General features: G+C 39.5%; 1 protein-coding gene across 4 annotated transcripts; it reads right to left on the bottom strand.

The window, feature by feature from the left end:
* Positions 1-1,884: 1,884 nt before the first annotated feature.
* On the bottom strand, positions 1,885-19,054 carry LOC131242121 (probable hexosyltransferase MUCI70). Of its 4 annotated transcripts, XR_009169507.1 has the most exons (11): positions 18,746-19,050; positions 17,741-18,011; positions 16,019-16,062; positions 15,790-15,868; positions 7,347-7,409; positions 6,781-7,136; positions 4,174-4,385; positions 3,540-3,796; positions 3,252-3,430; positions 2,222-2,382; positions 1,885-2,136 (listed from the first exon to the last, which is right to left on the bottom strand). XR_009169507.1 is itself a non-coding variant. In XM_058240546.1 (10 exons), exons 2-10 carry the CDS (start codon positions 17,958-17,960, stop codon positions 2,308-2,310), a joined length of 1,485 nt encoding a protein of 494 aa, XP_058096529.1. In that variant the 5' UTR covers positions 17,961-18,011; positions 18,746-19,049; the 3' UTR covers positions 1,885-2,307. The 4 variants fall into 4 exon arrangements, 3 of the variants coding, with proteins under 3 accessions (XP_058096529.1, XP_058096532.1, XP_058096531.1); XM_058240546.1 differs by having other exon boundaries at positions 1,885-2,382; positions 18,746-19,049; XM_058240549.1 differs by lacking the exon at positions 3,252-3,430 and having other exon boundaries at positions 1,885-2,382; positions 18,746-19,054.
* Between the last annotated feature and the right edge of the window lie 7,669 nt (positions 19,055-26,723).

Raw genomic sequence — 26,723 nt, 5'->3', positions numbered from 1 at the left:
CCCACCTATTGAGTAGACATGCCTGATTTTGAACAATCCTCTTTATGATCAATTACATGCTGACCAACAATTATAAAATGTTTGCAAGGTGGGCCAGTGTAGCAATCACGTGCTGCAAGATTTTCACTGGATACAGTGTCTGAGACACATACAGTACATAGGTGAGGTGAGATCCACTCATCACAAAGGCAAGGCTCACCGTGTCATCCATCATAGCGAGGCCCATCAAATATCAAGAACATTTTGGAATAAGGCCAATGATATCACAGATACATCCAACCCAATCCCTTTCCACCAAGTTTCCATGCAACCCACATTCCAATGTTATCATTGCAAGGGTTGTTATTCCCTTTGATTGGGTGATCAGACCACGGGACCCACTCGAATATTGACTATTGCATGAATCCCGTTTGATAATCTCATCTCACAATCTGTGAATAGTCCACCTGGCACAAATGCAATTCAATTTAAACTGTCCAAATTATGAGCCCACTTTACATTGGCCATAGACCAAAAATTGCAACTGAACTGACATTATAACTGGCTGATTCATAGACTTTTAATCCCTACTAAAAAAAGTCTCTAATACATTATTACAGTTAACCAAAATGAGATGACCTCATTTTTAAGTGGCAGCTAAACAAGGCCCTGGTGTTTCATCTAGCAGGTCCCACTTTGTGGTCCATCAACATGCGGTTTGGATGTGACAAAATGCCCATTCGATGCCATTTGCACAACGTCCACTTCAATCCCAAAATTACGGTTTCACTCGGGAATATGCAAAAGCTCCATTCTGAAATCTGCTCACAAACACTGTTAATCACTTTTTACAACTGAGCTTAACATGGCTGGCAGCTAAATCTCATCCAATTGCCTTTGGATGCAATGCAAGACACCCAAAATGGACGGTTAGTATAAAATAAATATGGAAAGAGCAGCGGTCCATATTCAACAGGCAGGTCTCCTAACTGGGATCTTTTGATCAGATTGACTTGTATGACTGCTGGATGAATGGTCCAATTAAATCAAGGGGACTTTTTATTTTTATTTATTTATTTTGGGGAACTGAAACCATCGCCGGCAGAGAGGGCATTGCACTATCCAACTGACTAGCAAGGTGGACACATGCAAGGAAACTTCATAGACCACACTTTATACCATCTTTGACAAAAAGAAGTCAAATGAAAAATCCCACGAAGGAAAAGAAATGGTGGATCGATCTCATCATTTTGATCAGATTGAAGCAACCGATCAAAACCAGAATTAGCTGAGGAATTTCACCCAATTCTAACCATACGCTTCTGCAATACAGTCGACTTGTCCCTTAGAATTGCCTTTTTCCCTGATAAATTCCCCTATATTTGCATTTAGATCTAGATCAGAAAAACTCATATGGAACTGGCATGGTAAGCAAGGAGGAGGAGTTACTTGATACCTTTTCAATTGGTTAATATAACCCAAAATTCAAACTGATGGATGCTCATGAGCGTGTGGTTTGTGGCCATCAAATGGACTGTTAAAATGAAATGTCCCCTACTCAAGGTTTTGACCGTCCAATCAATCTGATCTTGTGGCCACAACCCACATACAGGGGCCCATGCTATGCACGGTTTGGATTAGGTACACACATGCCACGTCTAATGGCTGTTTGCATCTGTAGTGATTGCCATACTCTGCAAGAGTGTAAAATAAGTCCTCGCACGAGGAACTGCATTCCTGCTGCCTCACCTAACTCATAAAAATTTTGAACCAAAATCACTCTCTTTGACAATCCCTTTTCTGATGCTATACCTTCGGATCATTGAAGTTTCCTTTCTCATTACTGGAAAACCAGCACTAGCAAAGTTTTTTTTCAAGGAAAAGAAATGAAGAATATAATGCCTCATAAGGGACTAATTTTGTTAGTTTTCCTTCCATTTTTCTATTGAAATTTTGTTCAGGAATGGCAAAAATATTGCTTGCGCACATGACTTGAAAAATCAGCCAAGAAAATTTTGAACTACTGACAATCGAGTTTGACTGCAAATAAAGAAGAAAATAAAAATGCCATAGTGAATGCTGAGGCTCGCAGATATACAATTTACTTGAGTTGGCAAATGTACAGGTGCTTGGATGAAGCCATGAGGATGTCGTTTGCTGCATATAGATCAAACCAGTTGATATAAGATCTCTATTGGTTGTGTTTTTGGAGAAAAATGAATTTCTGAACGTGGATGAATACCGGCCCATTCCATCATCAACCAAGCCTGGAACCAAAGGGTCTCTCAACCTTCGCACTAAACTTGAGGTCAGAAAATTCTCAAGCAATCAGAGAGATGCAGGTGGGGGTTGCCCATCTGCTCTATGATGGAACAATTTTACTAGTGCCCTCCGTTCACAGTCCTGTGCCAATCAATCAATGAAAGATAGGGTTTAGACAATACACTGCTAGCTACAATAATGACATAATACAATCATCTTTGGTTTTTCTGCTGACAGTTCTTTTATAAAAGAGGCGGGAGTTTTGTGCTCTCATTGCTGGTCCCAAGCCAGGATAAAGGAGGGTTGTGTAACGTTGGCAGCCATTATCAAATTTCTGCCACTACTTTTTATCATGAATGCTGACAATATAACATTTCAAGTGGCTCTAAAAGGGCAAGGGGAAGGCCCAAAAGGGCGTTAGGGGAGGTGGTAAGAAAAAGACTTGATGACCTATGGCTTAACTGTCCTTGATAAAGTGGAATGGCAGAACAGGATTCATGTAGCTGACCCCAAGTAGTTGGGATAAGGCTTAGATGATGACGACGATGATACTGACGACAGTTCTTTTATAACAATGATCAAGTTCCCAGTTAAGAAAGAACCAGACTCTTGTGATCCCACAATCGGAATGCAGTAGGTTGTGTTCCAAAACTTCTTACTGTCTAATAGCAATGGGTGGGACTCCCTACGTGCATTAAAAATGGGATTCTGGTCCTTTTTCCAGAGATGCATGGGAATCCAATTTCAAATGTGGATAGGTATTCGTTGCCACCATCAATGGATGATGAGAGATGTTGGAAAACAATGTCCTGTGTTATAATGGGAACAAAAATTTTCTGATTGAAGTTCCCAAGTGCAATCTCTTAAAAGTACTGGCAAACATTTAGTGGTCAGCTTGTCACAGCCCATACACAGTCATTCAAATAGAAAGAGAAGCATGTCCACTGCCATAGAAATAGGGGTCTTTAAAAGGATGGTTAGAAGGAATTGTGAATGGATAAAAGGTTTACCTTAAACATGTTCAGAATGAATGGTCTCCCCGGATTCGTTCTCCTCAGTTTTAAGAAGGTATATGCAAAGCTCAGTTGATCACGGGAGGTAAAACGGTCAACTTCATTGAACCAGAGGCATGAAAATAAATTCGACATAGGCGTGTGGGCACGCACAATGAAGGAACCTTCGGGTACATCTGAGAGGTGGTATGAAACAAAAAATCAAACCTCAGAAAAGAAAGTAAAATAGCAGAAGCAAAGAAAATGGCATTCTTTGAAACAGAAACATGCTATTACAACACGCACAACTTGGAAGAGGAGTGCTTTCATCTGATGCATTGAACTTGGTGAGACCGTCAGATTGGTAGAACTGAAACTGTTCATCAATGGCTCTGTGATTGTATTTGTTCAGACGCTTATTTTGGAGTACCTCCTCCCAGACACAGTGGCGATCATAGTGGTTTGAAATAGCATATTCGGCACCCTTTCGCCATAGGAAGTATTCAAGAATCAGCATAGGATCAGTGTTAAGTCGCATTTTGCTGTCAATCCAAATAGAATACCTAAAAACAATTGAAAATCAATGAGCTTTCTGTGTTAAAATTGAGAGAGAAGTTAATAGAAGCTATAAACATATGTAGACAGGAGGCCTTGACAGTAACTAGTGCTGTCAATGGGCCAGACCTGGCCAAGCAAAATCAAAATTTTGAATAGGCTCGAACTGAATAGTTCAAAATCTAGGCTGAAGCCGACCCAAGGCCCACCCCACTGACAGCCCTAATAGCAACAGCTAACAAGTTCTAGGACATCAATTCTAACGGCAAGCAATTTTATGTTTTGGCAAAATCTTGGTACAAATTGAAATTTCAGCTGTGGAAAATTCTTATACAGGATACACCAATTCAAAACAAGGGAAAAAACGATCACATGGGCATTTTACCTAGCAGATGGAAAAAGACGGTGCGACAAAAATTTAGGCACCTTTCCAGTTTTTCGCATGTCTCTATATGGTAAGTTCCTCACAACAACTATTTTCCACAAACCAACGTATCCATCATCATCTGCAACGTGTCCCTCTAACGACAGCTTTGTCATTGTCAGCTCATCCATAAACATAGCAAAACAAACATTTTTCTGAGAATATTCACTAATCTGCAACAAGCAGAGACAGGTAAAGTCACTTCCTTTTTTTGAAAGGTAAAGATTTTATTGAATAAGAAAACAAAAACCATAGAAACTACAAACAGAAAGAAAGCAAACAAAAGAAGGGAAAAAAAAAAAACACTAAAGAAAAAGAAAAGAAAAACTCCAGCCCAAACAAAACTGTCCCATGACAGTGAACCCCAAAAAAGACTCAAGAAGAAACCGAGGAGCCCAGTCCCAGAAAAGGACAGGGACTTGAGAAAACACTCCTGCCACAGAAACACTATAATTTCTGAAACAACGATTATTCCTTTCTGCCCAAATCACCCACAGGACAGCCAGGAATAATACCTTCTTCTTTTTTCCTCTTTTTTGTTTTTTTTTTGTAATGCTGAAGTAGTAAACCTGAACAATTAAAATTCGTAGCAGTATATTACAAAATACATTTAAATGCTACAATAAACAATCACTAAGAAAGTAAAATATCTTCATGGCTTACAGAGAAAAATTATACAATTACAGAATTGCGGAATATATTCTAGTCCAATCCATTTACTATCTGAAGTTGCATCGAAAAATCACATAGAAATGGCCAGATGACATGATGTCAAAGTTATCATTTAACTGGTGTAACTGGTGCAAAGAGAGATTCACTAAAGTTAGAAGGTTACAATCAATGTTTTAAATATCGATGATATTGGCCAATATATCCCATGATATATCTTGTATCCCACATGTGATACGAAACACACTAGTGCCGTATATCCTACATGTTCGATCTGGTGAGCACTTTCAATTTCCGATCTCTTTTAAAAAAATAAAAATAAAAAATTTTAAGTATGTTAAATCGGTGTCAAATGATTATAAATCCATTGGTTCTTCATGTTTTGCATGAAAAATCATGAAGTTAGAGCTTTGATTTCAATATGATTGGTTCTTCATGTTCTCCATGTTTTTCCTCAAAATTTTCCTTCAACTAGCTATCAATTAAGACTAATTTCAAAGTATTTATAAGTACTTGATGAAATGATCATCACATACACTCTAATTTTGACATTTAAGTGTAGGAGGTCTAATTTGGGGAAATTTGGAGAAAATTCAAAATTTCCCCAATTTCTCCCAAATTGCTTGCAATGTTGCACTCCAAACATGAAATCAAACATGTATGAGGGCTGATCTACTGATTTGTTAAGTCATTGTCAAATTTCAGAAAATAAAAATCATTTTTCAAGTAAAAATTCATAAAATATTATTAAAAAATATTTTTTTCGAAATTTCCCTTCAAAGAGCTGTCAATTGAGACTGATTTCGAAGTAATTAAGAGCGTTTGATGAAATGATCATCACATACACTCTAAATGTTATGCATTCGATATGAATATAGTTGCATTAGAAGTCAGACAACGCATAGCTTAGGATGCTATACAAACGAAACCTATTATGTGCACTTCTTTTTTGAGATGTTATGATTTAAAAGTGTGTATTAAGGTCTTTTTTAACAATCCTTGAAGTTTCATTGAAAAATTCAACCATTTTCCTAATGTTTCCCAAAAAGTGTTATAAATTACCTGATATATACGATATATCCCATGAGATAACCGATACGTATCCATATCCCAAGGATGCGATACGTAACGTGATACTGATATTTTGAACACTGGCTATAATGATAATGTAAGAGCCCCCAAACGAATTTTAGTATGGCCCCAGACCCAGTAACTGCAAAGTGACATGAGAGGCCCTGTTTGATTAAACCATCAGCAACTGACTTAACCTCCTGGTGGACATTAAACCACCTTGATCCGCCGTACATTCTAGGATGCTATAAATCACGAGGATTTCAAACTTAAATCAGTATGCCAACTACACCATATTAGAACTGAACATAGAATAGGAAATAGTTGGATAGGTATAGAAGGTTGTATGGAGCTGCAGTGTTAGGAAAAAGTCCAGCATATAATCATGAAAAAAGTAGAAAAGACAATAACCAACAGTGACTAAAAACCATATAAACGTAAAATAAATGCTGAAGTGAAGGAGTTGATACACAATGCAGACGGGCCGGGTTCAATTCATAATGATTCAGCGTTATCCCAACTAATTGGGGTCTGCTAAATGGGTTCAATTCAATTATATTTTAAAACCACAATCATGCATTTTATAATAAAGCATAATAAAGTTCAACAGTATTGAAATTCAACCATATAGAGGAAAGATCAACGTACAATCTCATTTTAGGATGAATGTGGTAGTAATGCACTTTTAGAAAGCAACATATTTTGTCCTTCAACTGCGAATTGTGAAAAATACTTTGGACAAAAAGTTTCGGAGATCGGATAAACTTTTTCCAACCATAATAGCAAGACAACAATGAGATCACTGGTAGCGGAAATAGTTTTGCATACCTTTTTCTTTGTTGGTCTCCTCATAAAGTCAGAGCTTCCAAAAATGCAAGATGATACCACAATGCGGCAGGTACTCATGTATTTCCTGTCATTTTCGTGCACATCAAATCCAGTGCTTGGAGACCCCTTAGGTCCTTTCACGAAACCACAATGGAGAGTTTGATTTCTTGCATAAAATGAGTTCTCTCTTTCTTTAAGAGTCTGATGCCCACCAAATCTGGGTTCATATGTATCATGCCCATAAAGTTTCTCCTCTTTATTAATATATCCTATAGAAAATTGTGTAAAATTCATGGCATCCTTGGGTTCAACAATGTCATCAACTGACTCCACAAATCCAACCTCACATGGAATATCTGAAAGGTGAGATGGGCTATGTAAATAAATAGCGCTTGACCAAGAATTTAACCATCAAAGAGTGCATTATAGGAATGTGCATGCCAATAAAAATTAACTTTCAGACAAGTAACCTGAAGTTATATTGCTGTAATTTGAATTTCCATGGAAAACATAATAAATCAACTTAATACAAAAGAAACAGAGGAGCAGAATTAAACCACACTTACGTTGCTTTCGGTGCTTGCTTTTTTGTTTATTTGGAACTTCCAATCCCAATCGATAATGTGAACCTGCGTCAGAATCCACGGTTGCTGTCCTATCAATATGCATTACTCTAAATTTAAGAGAGAGAGAGAGAGAGAGAGAGAGAGAGAGAGAGAGAGAGACTAAATCATATTTGGTCCATTCCCATCTAGTATCATCCCTATGCCAACAATCTTGAGTTTCAAAGCAAGCTACGGAAAACCCCCGCCACATCTTTTTTTGAATGTAGCACTATCAGGGATTGAACCCTGGATCACACTGACACACATTACAGTCTCTACCAGATCATCTAATGAGCAGGAGACCACTTCTTTTTTTATTGTTAACAAAATTTCAATAAATTAAAAGGTGGAAATAGCAAACAAGAGGAAAGCCGACAAACAACAAAGCCCACTCGCAAACTAGGTTAATTAAGTATTAAGCCTGAAGGCGAGGAACAAGGAAACCCAAACTGTACAAACCATCCCAATACTTTATGCACTTAGTCCACATAGGATCTCTTGAACTATAATATTAGAAAACTCTGTATAAATAGTGTTAATGGCTGCAGACGTGGGCTGGAGATTGTGTGGTCCTCCTAGATGAATGTAATAACGGGTCGTAAAGTAGTACGGCCCACCTAGTCGCGAGTTTTGTCCATGTGTCCCTTTATTTAGTTTATTAGGTGCAATTAATATGCACATGTCATATTGTTAGTAGGTGGGGGGTATTTTTTGGTGTTTTAACTTTTTTTTACTGAATAAAAAAGGGAGAGTAGGGTCCTACAACCCTAGTTTTCTCTTTCTCCAGTATCTTTTTTTGATGCGGACATCAGTGGTACACCCTTTAGAGTGTACCAGAGGAGGAGGAGTCGCCAACAGAGTACCGGAGCAGAGGAGTTGATGTGGATGAACACTGGGTCCATCGGATCCATTTTCTGACGCGCTACGAGTACAGGAGTGGCATGACCGCACCCTGACCATAGATCCATGGGTCGGATTTCACACTCTACCACACGGGTGTTTTAGTTTTATGCGTTTTTGTTCTTTTTCTTGTTTCAGAGGCTTTATTGCACTTTCTTTAATTTTTTATCTTTTTTTGTTATTTTTTTGTTTTCAGGGGCTTTAATGCACTTTTACTTTTTCCATAGCTTATATATACGTTGTGAGAATCCTATTTTCATTATTATTGAATGAATAGAAATTCGTATTTTTCTTCCTCTTTATTCAAGAGATTAGGGTTTCAGGATTGGCCCTTACATGTTGAAGATTCCACTCCGATTTCAGATTTCCTTCTTTCTAAATCTTCGAGATACAGGAAAAGGTAAGAATTATCCTCCTCCTTTTCTTTTGACGACAAAATGACCAATACTTTCTTTATCTCGAACCCTTCATTCTTCACCCCTTTCATTCCTCTCCGGACACCCCCTTTTTCTAGTTTGAACGGAAAAAATGGATGATTAGTCAGTAGAATCAGATCCAAACTTAATCGTGGACTGACTTATGTTAGATCTAGGATATCCTCATATCCCTAGGTCCTCCCTTTTTATTGTTTACGCGATTTTATGCTAATGGAGCTTAATCCTGACGGAATGACCTCATCTTTGTGTTGAAATTTACCTAATCCCTTTGATTGGAAACGATTAGTTGATTCATGTATTTACTTGAACATTCTTTAACCTAATTATACATGCATCTAGGATTAGGTCATCACATGTCCCTGCATCATTTTCCCATCTCTTTTCCTTTCACTTTTATATAACTCTACACATTATCATAGCAGTTTCAGTTTGATTTACACTGCTTTCTTCTATCTCATAAATTCTTCTTTTTCTTCTCCTCTCTGATCTTCATATCTCCCTAGCGTTGAAAGTTCTCTAAGAAACCTTGGTTTTCTTCTTCTTCTTCTTCTTCTTTTATCTGCAGGATCTTTAGGCAAAAAATATAGTAGTTCAGCTCTAGTTGATGAGAGCAGCTTCGAGAGTCAAAAGAGTCCTTTGTAATTGTCTACGTGTGAGTGTGAATGGTTTGTTCATGATCATTGCTTTTCTTGTGTTCGGTTGGAACATGTGGGCTGATTGTTTTATCAAGTGTGGTGTGTACATCATATGGAGCATGCAAAAGGAGAGTTCTTACATTTAGAAAGTTGGCTCTGATTCGTGTAAGCATTGTCGTATTCTCTTTAATTAATTCTTCGAATGGAAATGAATGGTGATCAAATATTTGAGTTCCTAAATCCATCTGATTTTATAGGGGTTCAAATAACATTTATAAAACTAAATAGAATAATTATCTCCAATGGTCTAAATCGATCTAAATATTTTTTCCAACCAAAGGCAAATTAAAATATCTAACCGTAGAGAAACCAAATGAAAATAAGAGCACATACGATCAATGGATCCAAGAAAATCCTCAGGTCATGACGTTGTTGTCGAATAGTATGAAAACATTTGTTATTGGGAATGTGGTGTTTCTAGATATTGCAAAGGAGGTGTGGGATGCATTATGAGTGATGTATTCATATGATAAGTACATATCAATTGTTTGAAGAGATTTATGTTCCAACAAGGAAATAAGTTCTTTGTGAATATTATTCAAAACTCAAAGAAAAGTGACTGGAGCTTAATGTGTATCAGCCACTTACTAATGGTGTAGAGAAACAACGTCAATAACGTAATGAGTTCCATGTGGCTAAATTCCTATCTAGCTTGAAACAAGAATATGAGCCAGTGCATCCGCAGATCTTGGGTGGCAAAGGTGTTCCATCCCTAGATGAAGTTTATAATCATCTTCAATGTCTATCTCTTGGCTTTGCGGGTGGAGCTAATGATAATTCTACTTTGGCATAATTTGCTAGACGAGGCAAAGGTTGTGGCCGTGGTGGCGAAGATAATCAAGAAGGTGGCAAAGGTAATCAAGGTAAGTAAGTCGGTCACGTAGTGATGCAAATTGAGGTCGTGGACCTAGGAAGTATACTTATTACAGGCTTACAAATCAAATTGTTGAGAAATGTTGGGACATCCATGAGAAGCCACCTTGGGCAAACCAAGCAACTTATTCTGAAGAGAGCAGTGGGTCTCATTTTGGTAGTTATACTCCTACGACTCAACAGGCAAGCAAATCTGGTGACACGGTCAAGCTTACAACAAATGAGTACTCCATGTTATTGAAGAATCAACATATCTCTGTCAATACTTCCGCTTCTATAGCCACATTCGTGATCTCGGGTATGATTTATTTAGGGTCCAAGTCCTCTGCGCCACGGATCATCCACTTGAGGGCCTCTAACTGTATGATAGGTAAGTTTGGTGCCTTTTCCTCTGTTGACACATTGTTGTTGAGTTTATTGGTCACTTTAGCACATGTGGTGCCCAGTCCGAAGTGTGTGAAAATGGGTATTATTCATCAAAGTTCATATCTTTCATTGTCATATGTTATATATGTACTTAAATTTCCTTTTAGCCTTATCTATTTGTTAGTAAACCCATAAACCACTTAATTGTTATGTGATTTTCTATCCTTCACACTATGTTTTTCAACATCTAAAGACAGAAAAGAATATTGGTATATGACATGAACATGGACTTTACTATCATGACCATAAAGTAATTGGAGCAGTAGCGCATAACAACATCCCTCCTTATTAGTAGCATTGTCATATCAATCACCTGTCCATGAAGATTCTCAACAGTGTTATTCCTTCATTATTACCTATATTAGCTTTGGAATGCGAAGTGTGTGAGTTAAATAAGCTTCATCGAGTCACTTTCAACCATATGTGAAAAACCGTAGTCTAGTTCCATTTTAGTTTATTCATATGTTTGGAGACTTGTTCGAGATTCTACTATGTCGGGGTATAAGTATTTTGTTACTTCTGTTGATGATTTTTCAATAATCAATTAGCTTTATTTAATGAAAGATAGATCAAAATTATTCTTTATTTTTAAGATATTTCATATAGCAAGTATAGAATCTATTTAACTCCAAAGTGTGTGTGTTTCACTTAGATTATGCTATATTTATATATCCAATTCTTTTAGCTTTTATTTATCTGAAAATGGCATTTTGAATCAAACATCATGTGCCCATACTTCACAACAAAACGGTGTTGCAGAACAGAAAAACTGTCATTTACTTGAGGAAACATGTGCACTGTTGATTCATATGAATGTCCCAAAAAGTTTTTGAAGTGATGCAGTTTTAACAACATATTATCTAATCAATAAAATGCTCACTGCTATCTTAACAAGCCAATTACCTCATATAGTTATCTTTCCAAGTGTTTCATTGTTCACTTTGCCCCCAAGGTTTTTTGGGAGTGTGTATGCTTTGTTCATCAGTTGCAGTGAGCCATGATAAATTAGACCCTAGAGCAATTAAATTTATTTTTCTTGAGTAGAGCCTAAAAGGGTTATGATCCTTGTCTTTGAAGATAATTTATTTGTTTCGATTTTACCTTATTTAAGTCCACTCCATTCTTTTCAAATGATGGTAGATCTCTTGACTTAGAAGTTTCACCATCTCACCCACAGTGCCCATTGCCTATTTCTATTGAAGAAGGCATATCAAATCACCTCCTTCCACTAGTTCGTCCATTCATGTTATTAAGTCTACACTCAAAGCCTACTCACGATGAAAATGAGGAGATAGTATCGTCAACCATGATATGCCATCCACCATTTCTTCTGATCCTGTTGATCCAATCACTTCACCCATATCTCTTGATTCGTCTAATCTCCCTATTACTCTGAGGAAAGGTAAGCGTATGAGTATTGACCACCCAATCTCCAAATTTGTTTCTTTTCATTTATTTTTTTTAAGATGATGAATTTAACAGATATAACCGAAACCAAGAAATTACAAATTAGACTAAGAAAAGGGGGAAAAGGAACAACCACCCACAACTTTTAAAGATAAAGCCCAACCCATGACATTCGATTTAGCCCTTCTAAAAACCCATTGTTTTCCCACTACAATTCCTAAAACGGCTATTGTTCCTCCCAAATAAATCAAAATCCAGTGAGCAATGAAAGCCTCCAAACAGCCCTCCCAAGTTTTCCCACTCTGCCTCCATGCTTTTCCAAACAACTCCCAATTGAGCCTGGCATTACCCACGAGATCCCCAAAAAACTCAAAAAGGCTTTTCCAAATTTCTTTAACAAAGGAGTAGTGGATGAATAGATGATCCGCATTCCAACACACCACACAGACATTCGAGAGCACCATCTTCCTCTTGTAAAGGTTATTAACGGTAAACACTTCGTTCAAACCAACTAGCTAAACAAGGGCAGCAACCTTGGGAGGCGCACCATAATGCCACACATGAGAAGTGTATTGCACGTTCTTTTCCATCGTCAAGCCCGTAATTAAACTAAACATGGAGCTGACTGAAATCGACCGGACTTCTCTTTCTATTGTTTGCCTTCCATCTTTCATAAATTGCATTGTCTTTGTCATCTCATTCTATTTCCAAGTCATACCAAGAAGCCTTGTCACATAAGAAGTGGAAGTAGGCTAATGGAAGAATAGTTGGTTGCACTAAATCAAAAGGACACTTGGGAGCTAACTAGTCTTCCAACCAATAAACGTATTGTTGGTTGTCAGCGGGTGTATACAATTAAAATTCAACCTAATGACATGGTGGAATGGTCGAAAACTCACTTAGTTGCTAAAGGATGCACTTAGACTCTCGACGTCGACTATATCAAAACATTCTCTCCCATTGCCAAGCTTAGTTCCATTCATGTCGTTCTTTTTGTTGTTATTAACCATGGAAAAGCCCTATTTCAAGTCGATGTTAAAAATTGCTTTCTTCATGTTGTTCTCATAGAGGAGATCTATGTGAAACAACCACCTAGCTTTGTTGCTCATCAATCAAATAATGTTTGTAAATTAAGAAAGACAATTTATAGGTTGAAGCAATCACCATGTGCATGATGTGATAAATTCAGTAAGGTTATATTGGCCTATGGTTTTCTTTCAAAGCCATGCTAAACATTCTATCTTCATACGAAGAGGCGCCTCTGATCTAATTGTATTAGAGGTGTGTTTGATTTTTGGAAAATACTAGTAAATAGGTGCAAAATGTTAATAATGATTATTAACACCTATTTGGAAGAAAGGAAAAAAGCTGAGAAATTTAATTTCGATTATTATGTTGACATATAATGAATTCCACATGCTTGTCTACTGAGTTAAATATGTGGGTCCCACCGTAATGTATGTGTCTTATCCATGTCGTCCATTCATTTTATTAGCTCATTTTAGGGCGTGAAACCCAAAATTGAGGTAGATCCAAAGAATAAGTGGACCACACCACATGAAAAAGTGATCTTGGAAGCATCAACCATTGAAAGTTGAAGCCTCTCTAGGGCCCACCATGATGTTTATTTGTCATCCAACATGTTGATAAGGTCGTACGGACGTGAATAAAGGTAAAACACAAATATCAGCTTAATCCAAAACTTTTGTGGCCCCTAAAAAGTTTTCAACGGTAAGCTTTCAATTCCCACTGTTACCTGTGGTGCGGTCCATTTGAGCTTAGGATCTACTTCATTTTTGGGCTCATGTCTTGAAATGAGTTAGCGGAACAGATGGACAGCATGAATAAGAAATATACATCACAATGGACCTTACGAATTTTGTGCAATCCTCATTTCCCGCCAACAACTTAGCCTCAATCTTTGGGGTTGTTGCTGCAATTACAAGTGTAACTAATGATGCTTATTTACAAGTAATTACACTGGTAATTGAAAAACCAAATAGGCCCTAGTTGTATATGTAAATTACATTATGAAACAGGGGGTTATAGTAAAGGAATTGTGGATCTTAAGAAGTATCTTCAGCGTCACTTCCAAAAAAAAGATCATCTTTGATATTTCCTTGGGCTACGAGTTATCAAATCAAAGGCATTAATCTATCTCAAAGGACATATGTTTTGGATTTGCTCACAAAAACAGGCTTCCATGGTAGTAAGCCAGTTAATACACCAACATATCCAGATCATAAATTACTTAGTGATCAAAGAGATTTAATTGAAGACCTAGGAAGGTATATAAGATTCGTCAGGGAACTTGTCTACCTAACAATCACTACACCAAATACTGAGATACATTATATGTTATGAGTGTGGTAAGTCAACTTATGATTTCTTCTAGAGTGCCTCACATGGATGAGCTTGTTCGGGTTCTGTGAAGGCTTAAAGGAGTACCGGGTCAAGGAATTTTTTATAAAAGGAATAATCATCTTCAAGTTACAAGATATTCTCATGAAGATAGGGCAGGTCCATACTAATAGACGGTCTACTACCATGTATTGAACATCCATGGGAGTGAATTTTTTTCACATGGAATAGTAAAAAATAGTGTTGTAGCCCGATCAAGCACTAAAGCAGAATATAGGGCGATGCCTCATACCACTAATGAGCTCATGTGGATGAGAAATTGTTGCGGGAAATGATTTTTGCATTGAACCTAATAATAAAGTTATTTTGTGATACTCAAGCAACCTTATATATTGTACATAATCTACATAATCTAGTTTATCATAAGAGAACCAAGCATATTAAAGTCAACTGTCATTTCACACATGAAAAGGTCTCTAGTGGTGAAAATGTTTACACTGTATATTTCGTGTTAAGATCAACTTATTGATGTGTTCACCAAACTTCTTGATTGCAATCAATTTGCATGTATTTATTCCAAGTTAAGCATCGATGGCATTTATGCTCCAGCTTGAGGGAGAGTGTTAATGGGTGTGAATGGGGGCCATAAAATTGTACAATCCACCTATAGTATAAAATGAGATAGTATTGACGTACAACTCACAACTCTCTCTCTCTCTCTCTCTCTCTCTCTCTCTCTCTCTCTCTCTCTCTCTCTCTCTCTCTCTCTCTCTCTCTCTCTCTCTCTCTCTCTCTCTCTCTCTCTCTCTCTCTCTCTCTCTCTCTCTCTCTCTCTCTCTCTCTCTCTCTCTCTCTCTCTCTCTCTGAGTCGGTTATTGGCCTGCCTTTGGAGCTTGATTAATTAATGGGTCTGGCTGGGCCAATGTTTTGTATTAAGGCCCAACTAGAGCCCGAGACATGCCCATTTATGATGTCAATGACCAGGCTAGGGCTTGAAACAAAAATTGTGATTGTTAAATGAGATGGGACCGGCCTGAGCTCTTGGCCTGATAAATAATCGCATCAGGGTTGGGCTGATTTTGACCCAGCCCGGATTCAGCTTGTTGCCACCCCCCCTACAAGCATTATACAATGGATTTCCCCTGATCTTGACAACAACGTATCTTCCACCAAAGCAACATATATAACTATTCTTAGATACAAAACAAATTAAATTTTCCGGTCGACAGAAACATAGTGAAATTTATTTTTTAAGAGATGAAATATATTTACTGCCATGCAATTCAAGAAAATGTGAGTGGTTACCTCCTATTGTGTTTTGATTGTTCCCTGGTAGTAAGTGGCTACTTTCTATTGAAATGAAGGGCTCAACAGGATTCTCGTCCTAGCACATAGAATTCGAGGTTTTTCAACTTCAGATTAATGACTGTCATAGTAGCACCGGAGCAGTGCTGACCACTTTGGCAGAACTTAGTTCAACCACAGAATTCAACAATTTGGTGAGATGTGAAAACAACAAAAACAAATGCCATACCAAGAAGTTTGAAATGCTGATATTAGCACCAAAATCCTGCCAACCTGTGTATTGCTAGATATCAAGAACAATATTTAAAAGAACTAGTAGTTGCAACTGAATAAACAAAATCAACTGCAAACAGAGATTTGTAGATACAAGAAAAGAAGGCGTTTAACATACAAAATGCATCTACATATGTCTAAGTGTCTAAGTGTGTTTGAGTACAGTTTGTGAGTGTGTTTACCTTCGGCGAAGTGCAATGTACTTTGATGCATGCACACGCACTTAGACACACATATGTTAGGGTTAACACACAATGCTTTGTATTGCATCTGGGCTTCAAGAAAATAGCCATGTTTAGTGAGGGACAAGGCAGTAGGCATTTTTTTTTTTAAAGGCCACAGGACACACTTTTTAAGGAATAAAAAGAAAGGATTCATATATAACTGAAGTTAAAAACAATAGTGAATCATAATAACATAAAGAATTAAAAAGAAGACAAATTTGGTGGAGATGTACAACTAATTCTTAGTCCAAAACTGTGGATCCAGATCCCAAGGACAAGGAATCAACTCAAAAGGAATCAGAATGCATGGCAAAGTTAAATGAAGAGATCCCAAGAGCCCATTAAATCATCATAATCCAAGCCTCGTCCCAACTTAGTTGGGTCAGCTACCTGAATCTTTTCACCCATCCACTCTATCAAGAGCCATAATTCAATTAGACAATAGGTCATCAAGTATTTTCTTACTACTTCCACCCACATCCTTTTGAGCCTTCCCCTTGCCCTTTTTTTTTTGGAAAGGTAAAGAATTATGTTAAGAGAAAGCCCAAAGCCAAAGAATACAAGAGAAAAACAGGAAAACCTCCTAATGAGGATCCCAGTCCCTTAAAAGGGAGAACACCTTAGATATGGCCACCGAGGGGGGACTGCTCATATTCCTGAAACAGCAGTTCTTCCGCTCCCCTTCAAATGGTGAACAGGGTAGCAAGCATAAACAGCTTCCACTTTTTCCTAACACTGGCCACTGGCATACCAGCATGCCAAGACCTAAACAAACCTTCAATGCTGCTAGGCATGACCCAGGATATATCAAAAAATTGCAGAATGCTAGTCCATATCTCACCAGCATAAGGACAGCCAATAAAAAGATGATGGACAGATTCTGCATTCCCTTTACAGAGGAGATAGATGGTAGGAATGGCCATCCCACACTTGCGAAGGTTATCAATGGTGAGGATTCTGTTCCGGCCTGCTAACCAGGAGCCCCATATGTCCATACGACACCACAATAACTAGCAATCGAAGATGAACTGCAGCAACTAAGGGAACCATGCAATGATTTAAAACCATCCAGGTCTACTTTCCTTCATCTAAGAGCCAAAACAACTAAAAAAACTCTGTTGATTCATGAATTGATGGTGCATGGGCCAACTAAATGTAGTCTTAACTTTATGCAACACTCTTTTTTCTAATTCAGTCCACCAAATACAAAAAGCACATCACCTAGGCGAGTTCTGAGCTGGGCTACCGAGTTTTTGGCCATTGGGTGGAATCGATAGGGTCATGGCTAGGACAGTTTCTGGTAAGGCCACCCACAAGTGCATGAAGAGAAGAGTAAATACAAAGCAAGCATTAAGCCTGAAGAGAAGAGTAAATACAAAGCAAGCATTAAGCCTGAAGAGAAGAGTAAATACAAAGCAAGCATTAGGCCCATAACAAACTCTCTCAAAACTCACCATGAAATGGCAACTTCATGCCAAAGACTGAGAAATATATGAGAGACATCAGCGCGAGTAAAAATGTCCAGGCTGACAATCTCCGCTTTGTGACCCGACCAAACTTCCTTCCTCGACGAAACCGCAAACCATTCTCGTTTCGATCGCATGACCTAATAACTGCGCCATAGAAATCTCTCCTTTCTGGCAATGATTCACTATTGTGCCTGTAAAGAGCCATGGCCACATCTCTTCTACAAGATTATCAAAAACCATTCCTCCCATTCAATGTCTGGAAAAAGAAAAAATGAAAAAATGAATTTAAGAAAGAAATCCAAATATCAAATTTAATAAATCAAGTGAATATATACAAATTCAGTGGTCGGTGCTGATCTAATGGCTTTGAAGGCGTGATGGGAGGAATTGCCTTTCTACTCACCCATTCAGTAGGTCCAACGATAGTGAATGGGCAATAGAACCATGGTTTCAAAAATACCATCCAATGTGATTCGGAATCGCTCGAGTCATATCTGTTTTTTTGGTGGGAACCAGTACAGTTCAAACCACCTCTACATTAAAATCAGACGACTCGGTCCAACTCGTTCTGAATCGGGATACAGGTCGCTCCAATACCAGGACGAGTTGCATTCTGAAACAAAGTGTCAAAACCTTGCACATAACAAAAACCACACTGAAGGATGAGAATTCCATGACACAAGTACAATATACGACATGGAGGACAGATTCCATCCCTCAGGTGGGATCGTTTCAATTCAATCTAGGTTTAATGTAGTCTGAAACTGGTACGTATCACCCGACACGTACCAGTATCGTCCATGAACCATATTGCTGCATCGGCCCAAAACAGCCCGATACAGTAGTGATATGGGGTGATACAGCCCCGAATCGTTGGGGAACAATTCGATGCGCCGAGACCGATTTGTAAACCATGAATACAGTGATAGTATGATTTTAATGAAAAGAAAGCAGACAAACTGAAATTGAAATGCGATCTGGAGTCCATACCAGGGTTGGATTGCAAATTCCTCCCGTGTCAATGGTCATCTTAGACTCTCTCTCTCTCTCTCTCTCTCTCTCTCTCTCTCTCTCTCTCTCTCTCTCTCTCTCTCTCTCTCTCTCTGTAGCTTCTCAGTCGGCATCCACCATTACCTCCGGCAAAACCCATGCAGCATCCATTCCCACCACGACGTCTGCCATTCTTTCCGGCGTGTCTCCACAGCGCGCACTTCGTCCTCTCTCTCTCTCTCTCTCTCTCTCTCTCTGGATGCTGCAACTGTCTGAAATGGGTCGTCTCTTTTTTTCTGTTTTCTTTTTGGCTTTCAATCGATGGAGATTGGGTTTTGATACTCCGGCAGATAATGACTCTTGGTAGGACGCGGATTGCCTGCAGTCCTATGGTGTGGTCCACTTGAGCCTTCAATCTGCTTTCGTTTTGGGGTCGTATCATCAAACGATCTGTCGAAATGGAATGACGGCGTGGATAAAATATATACATCACGGGGGCCCACAGAGCCCCTGACAGGCCCGTCCGTCTCTAGCTGGGTCCTGGTGGGTAGTCCCCATTCTGCGTCCCTCTGTAATGGGTGGGGATTGGGTATGTGGGGTCCACACCGTGATGTATATGAATTTATCCAAGCCGTCCATCCATTTTCAAAAATCATTTTAAGTAAAGGGCCAAAAATGAGGCAGTTGAACGCACGAGTATACCACACTATAGGAAATAGCGAAGATTGAATGTCTGGAGTCATTGTCACCAGTTATTCCTGTGCAGTCCACAGGTTAATGCCCCTGAACTTTCAAAATGGATGGACGGCCAGGATAAATACAGATATAACAATGGGTTCCACGTAGCCCTGACAGGACCATCCATCTCTAGCTAGTTGGGGTAGTCCCTCCGGAACTGCGATGGGCTCATGAGTCATGAGCTGGACTTGGGGGCAATCAGAAAAATGAAACTTTTTGCTTGTAAAAGTCAGTCTAAGACAAACTAAAGTGTGGGACCCACTGTTTCAGAGTCACTAACGAAATATCACACCGCTTAACAATTGTAACCGTTAGATACTATACATTTTTAGAAGTCTAATTAATAAATGTCAACCAATCTTATAATAAGATGATCAAATAAGCCAAATTTTTTGTTCATGGTGCACTTGGGGCCCACATTTTAGACCATTTAGATTGTATTAATTGGACGTCAGCTAGTCAAATAGGTACCACATGCTAACTGTCCCACCATTGATTTGATTCTTTCAGAGGAAATGTCCCATTGCGCTCACATACTGGATTGTTTCTTACTTACCCCATGTGTTTGGGGGAAAACCGTTGATGAAGCCTTGTTTGGGCTTACAGCTCAACCATTGAAGACCACCTAACAATGACATCTTTACACACGCACGGATTTCACCACCTATGGATACTCAAACCCTTGACCGGGTGTTGAAACTCTTGGGAGTCTAACAGTGGAGCAAGAGTAAGAATCCACCAAACCATGACACATGTTAGCACACCTGAAAAGAGAATTGTCTAGTATTCATAATTAACTTTGAAGTTTGTTGGGAATTCCAAATCCAATAAGGAGCAAATCATGGTTTAGTCAAAGGCTTGCTTAGAACACCTGATGTTTGGAATTGTTTATTTTTTAGTAGAGGATATTATTTGAAGGCGAAGTTGATAAATATGTTGTTTGTCAAACATATTTATTTTCTTAATAAGTAAAAATTAAAATAAGTTATTTGTGGAATAAGTAACTAATTTTAAGCAACTTATGATCCAAACAAGCCCTAAAAGTACCAAGGGTCAATTCCTAACATCCAAGCACAACTTCTTTATTTCCCCATAATGAAACTTCAGGTTACCAAATACAACTAATACAATTTATCTTTAAAATATAAAAATTTGCCATAAATGTGTAGAACCATAAGTCAATTTTGCTAAAAATAATAATCTGAATTTTGAAAGGGCCTTTGGATCATAAGTTACTTAAGTTGCTTATGCCTCCAATAACTTATCTTAATTTCTACTTGTTAAGTTGAAGTGATTAATTTTAAGTAAAAAAGTTACTTATAATTAATCATAAACTAAATTAACTTATCTACTATTGTAAGTATAAAAAGTAACTTATTTGGCAGTATCCTAATGGACCCTAAATGAACCATAAGCTATATCATAAGATTCGGCCCTGAGAACATTGGCAGGGTTAACAATTCAAGTGACACTGGGCTATACTTTATCGTGAGATAGCTACACCATAAAGGAGAATTAACCATCCGCAATACACATGGAATATATTTATTGTCCTGGATTACTGATCTCATAATCCAAAATCGTCGGTTGTAATCAACTTCTTAATTATAATCAACCTATACAACAAATACTAGACAATGCTTGATTGTAATAAACATTTCACATGTGGGAGTTTTATTTTCATTGCCAGTCCCCAACACGGGAAAGAATGGCGCCAGTGTCAAACTTACACCAAAACTTCCAGCATGAATTATTTCAAATTAATGTAGACCATTTTCTTTTTCATTATCTGCTTGATGACCATTAATAGGATGGCAAGGATTGTCCCACTAGTGCCATGTTTCAGGGTCCATCCACAATGGAGCCTAAAAATTTAGCTGGTCCACTGACCTAAATGCATGCATGAATGTAAATTGGGTTCTTATGGTGTAGCAAACTCATATAGTAGTCTGGTCCACCGTAATTTCATCAGAGCAAAACAAATTGCCAAATCTAGGTGTCTACCTTAACAAAAAACACATGGATACAAGTTGGGTGTGATTGAAATTTGTGCATTAAAAAAAAAAAAAAAAAAAAAAGATATCTGATTTTTCATCTTCCTTCTCTATTCTATTTCAATTCAATTTGTTTCTCATACATCCCGTAACATTTGCAAGGCTCACGCATACATTATACATATAATCTTTCTCTGCATTTCTCTACTATATTATCTCTCTCTCTCAAACCTACCTTGGGTCATGACGCCCTCCAAAGCATGGCTTTATCTAGTAGCATTGAATTCTTGTTAAATAAAATAAAAATAAATTTTATAAAGTGGATACTGCATTTTATATGGGTATGGAAAATGGTATTTAACCCCGTCATTTAAAAAAATAATAATAATTAATACTCTTAACTAGAATTTATGATATAAATCAATCACATCAGATGTGAAAATGAAAACCTTGAAACTCTCCGATATGAGATTAATAGCTAACCCTAGATTTCAAAGTTTTACTTAATTAGCGGCAACTCCAATTCATATGCACTTAGGGCCTATTTGGTCGGGGCAGATTGGATGAGATTGGAAGGGATTGGAAGATAGATCCTGGAATTGGCCAGGCATGCCAAACAGACACAGGATCCTGATCCCGGGATATAGCAATCTCATTGTAAGACCCATATCCTAGTCCATACTGTTCCGTCGACTATTGCGATCCTTCCCGTCGAATTCCGGCAACCTGCGACGTATAATCGACGTTTGCGCGCGACCGTAAGTCGAATCTCGTAGATTTGAGTCGGCTTAATCCGAGACTTGTATCATTGCGACCGCACCGTCGTCGCGGTTCCAACGCCACGACTCACTCACCGATGCGATACCCTGGCCGGAAGATGTGAGCCAGCTAATATTTCGAAGAAAACACCGCGCGTTGCAATCCCAAGAGAATCTCTACAACATGTCTCATCAATCAATCAATCCATCACCTCATGTCAAGTACAAGAGCACCCATGCTTTCTTTCTCCACAAGTTAAGCAACCACCAAAGTCAACCCATCACTCACCTCACATCCATCACTCCATCACCCATCACTCTCTCTCCTTACATCCTCTCTCTCTCTTTCTCTACACAATTTCCAAGCAACCAAAGAGAGAAAAAGGTGGACGTCCAAGCGATCCCAAGTGAGAAAAAAAAGTGATTTTGGTGGCCCACAATTCCATCCCAAAAATCCATCATCCTCCATCAAAATGAAGCACAAGGAGATTGGCGTTCTAACGGACCGAGAAGATCGAACGGTGGGTGCTCATTAGGCTAGATTTTTCATGTTTTGATGATGGGTCAAGTGAGGCCTACCGATTGATGGTATGGATCTCACTTTGGACCCTAGGTGTGGCTGATGACCCACCTTGATGCTCATGATCATTCCATGATGGGGCCATTATCCATGAACCCCATCATGATGTTTAATTTCATTGCATGAAAAGAGGTCATCTAGACCGTCCATTTTGGGTGGAGAAGGGATCTCCACCATTGATCCTTGATTTGGTAGGCCCACATGTATCGGGACCCGCTTGATGTATGATTTATTGCAAAGGAGGGCTCATAGTGGCGAAGCCCTCCATCACACGCGTCCCACTGTATTTCTCTCTCTCCCACTCTCTCTCTCTCTCTCTCTCTCTCTCTCTCTCTCTCTTTTTCTTTTGTGTGATGGTGTAGTTGAGTGGCCCACTTGGATGGACCCCACCATGAAGCATGTGTTTTATCCAAGTCATTTGCGGGTGGGGCCCACTTTATATGTGTGTCTTACCCAAGCCATCCAGCCATTTGGTGGCCCACCTGAGTAGGGCCCACCTCATATGCATATGTTATGCATAAACCGTCCAGCGTCCAGGGACGCTGGACGTGAAAAGAAAGCAAAAATATTAGCTTTTCCAAAGCTTATTGGGTGGGCCGCTTGTGTAGGCCCCACCCTGATGTATCGATCTCATTCAAGCCGTCCATCCCATTCCCTAGATCATTTTAGGCGTTGAGCCGAAAAATGAGATTGATCCGAGCATATGGTGGGTCATAGCGTTGAAAACAGGGTGTCTACCATTTAAATCCATCCCGATATTTTGATATGCTAAAATATATTCAATATTGGTCTTATTTGGCTTGTCTTGAGTTATGGGGACTAAGGGCAAGGTCAGATTCCACTAATGTGGGCCCCATACACGAAAAACCACGATATTTCGTGATTTCCAAAAAAAAAATTTTAAACACATGCGGCAGACGCTGCCGCTGTCAGAGACGCAGGCGCGGGCTGTGGGCCCCACCATGATGTGCGCTTCGTCTATCCACACCGTCCGTTTTGTAGGACCTTAGGGCAGTGGGCTACCTTCCAAAAATCAGCCACATCCAAGGCTCAGTTGGCCCACATCATAGGAAACAGTGAGATTGAATGGCTACCCTTGAAACCCATTTTTGGTCCACAGAAGTTTTAAATCAATATGAAATTTGTTTTACTCTTCAATCAAGTCCGCGTGACCTTATGAACGGATTGGATGGCATATAAACCTTATGGTGGGCCCCACGTGGGACCCACAGTAAGTGACCCACAGTGAGGTAAGTGTTTTATTCACACCGTCCACTGCTATGGACGGTGGAGCCCACCTAGATGTATGTGTTTTACCTATTCCGTCCAGCCATTGTAGCTGGCTGCTAGATGACAGGGGGACCCCCACCATGAGGTATATGTTTCATCCATGCCGTCCATCTATATGGGACCACCCTCACGTGTGGGACGGTGTGTGTGTGTGTGTGTGTGTGTGTGTGTGTGTGTAATATTATATTATATATAATATTATATACATATACTTTATATGGATTATATATTATATTATATATAATATACGTGATGGTGGGCCTTCATGTGGAACCCCCACCATGATGCATGTGTTGCATCCAATCCGTTCAACCATTTTGAAAGTTATTTTTTTGGCATGGGACTAAAAATAAGACAGATTCATAATTCAAGTGGACCCCACTTGGTATATATATAAGGCCCAAGTGATTAGACCCATCTTGTTATATTTATGGCCCATTTGATGTATTGTGGCCCGTTGTTGAGGCCCACCTTGATATGGATATAAGGCCCATGTTATAAGGCCCATTATGATGTATTCTAAGGCCCATAGGTTATGGCCCATTGCAATGTACATAAGGAGCATTGGTGCGGCCCATTAATGTGGCCCACTTGATTATATAAGGCCCATGTGATACGACCCATTTGATGTATTTAAGGCCTATGGGTCGAGGCCCAATGAGATGTATATAGGTCCATTGCAATGTGTGATTCCCCCATGGTTTGTGTAACGATGTTTTATGGCAGGCCATGCCTTGGGAGCAATGTCGGTTTAACGTCCACATTGTAATAATGTTGGTTAAATGTCCGCATTATGACTCTCCCTTGGGCCCATTGGTAGGCCCATACTGGTTATGTGTAGACCGTTCGAGCCCATCTTCGGTGTAAGGATAGTTCATCACTTTATAACATGCTTAGTATAGCTCCATGATTCATGCCCATACGCATCATATGTATGCTTGATATGAGGAATGTTTGATCATAGCATAAGCCGTTGGCTGAAACATTTACGGGACTCCTTATGAGACGGAGTGCCCCCACATGAATGCTTGGTATGCGCAGGATTGCTATATGATTTGATGATGTGACTCATGCATTTCGCATATGTGTGACTTGATCATTGCACGCCCTAATGACATCAGGGTTGTAGCCTCCACATACACATCGTGGATGGTCGTATCAGATACCGAAAATATTGGCTCTAGCATTGTGGACACTTAGGATGTCCTTGGGTGAAAATCTCATAACCTTTTTAGTACCAGAAGATGCTCCAACGTCTAGACCGAGTGGATACACGAGCGCCCGAGTCTCGAATACCAGTAGGCCGCGTTTCTCACTGTGTCGTGGTCGGTTGGAAGGAGGTATGGCCTTATCCGCCCGAGTGAGGGGGGCTATAAGCTAGGCTAGGTTTGACCAGCTCGCAAATGAGTCCGCTATCGACGAGCCGGGTAGATATTGGCAGACTACTGGTCAGGCGGATAGTGTGGTCTCTTCCACTTGCTTGGCTGTGCAGCTAAGAAGGAGGCAGTCAGTGTGAGTGTACTAGACCCCGGTGATATCTAGAGGGAAACTGTACTGATATGTGTACTTGATGAGGATTGACATGCTTGCTTTGCATCTTGCATATGACATTCGGCTACATAGGCCTTGCATCGCATGGCCTTGGTATGGCCGATAGCATTCTTGCCTTACATTATATATCTTTGGTACAGCTGATAGCATTCATGGTCTTACCACATATTTCCGTATTACTCTGATATTGCACACTTGGAGCTTGCCCTGCGCACACACTTACACCACCCTCTAAGCTTTTGTAATCTTATGCACGACCGTTGCGTGCAGGTAGTGTTGGACAGCAGCAACACTGAGGTAGGAGTGTGCATTAATTTATTTTGAAGCTTTTTGATCACCTTGTATTTCCCTTCCCACTTTGTACTTAGAGTTTTTGATATAGTGGATATGTGGTGATGTTGTTTTGGTGACTTGGTTATGCTTGTGGTTATGCTCCATTACAAAAAAAAAATCATACTGAAAATCCTCCTTATAGGATCCCAAGATCGGAATCTGGCATGTGAGTGTCGAGATCCGAGAATGAGACACTACAGAGGCTGTCGGCGCCGGATTCGGCGATCGAGAATTTTGTGAGCTCGTTTTCTGAGTTTGGGGCATGACAGAAGTTGGTATCAGAGCATAACTTGGGAATACCTGAGGATCACATCACATATTTGCTATGAACTTAGAATGAATAGGTTCCGGGTCTGAATAACTTAGCGATTTTTCGACATAGACTCTTAACATTTATGCCTTCGAGAATTTTCAAGGCTGATAGGCCCTTGTTCCTTCATGTAGGACGTGATGGCTAAAAGATCGACTCGAGCGAATCCCGTTCCACCACCTGCGACTCCCGCCCCATCACCTGCGACTCCCGCTCTACCGCCTGCGACTCCCGCTCCACCACTGGATATTCCTGCTTGAGGATGCCACTTCTTTACCTGAGAGCGGTGCAGATCCGACTGTACCTGTGAGTGTCACCCAGGTGCAGCAGATGCTTCAAGCGATGACCGCTATTCTTCAGGGGCAGAGAGGCGTCCCACTGTGACACCAGTTGAGGCTGAGCAGGAGCGTGCGAGCGCCCTTCT

Source organism: Magnolia sinica, chromosome 4 (genome assembly GCF_029962835.1).
Source record: "Magnolia sinica isolate HGM2019 chromosome 4, MsV1, whole genome shotgun sequence".
Classification (NCBI taxonomy): domain Eukaryota; kingdom Viridiplantae; phylum Streptophyta; class Magnoliopsida; order Magnoliales; family Magnoliaceae; genus Magnolia; species Magnolia sinica.
Note: the sequence above shows the minus strand (reverse complement) of the source record. Positions and strands in the feature narration are given on the sequence as shown.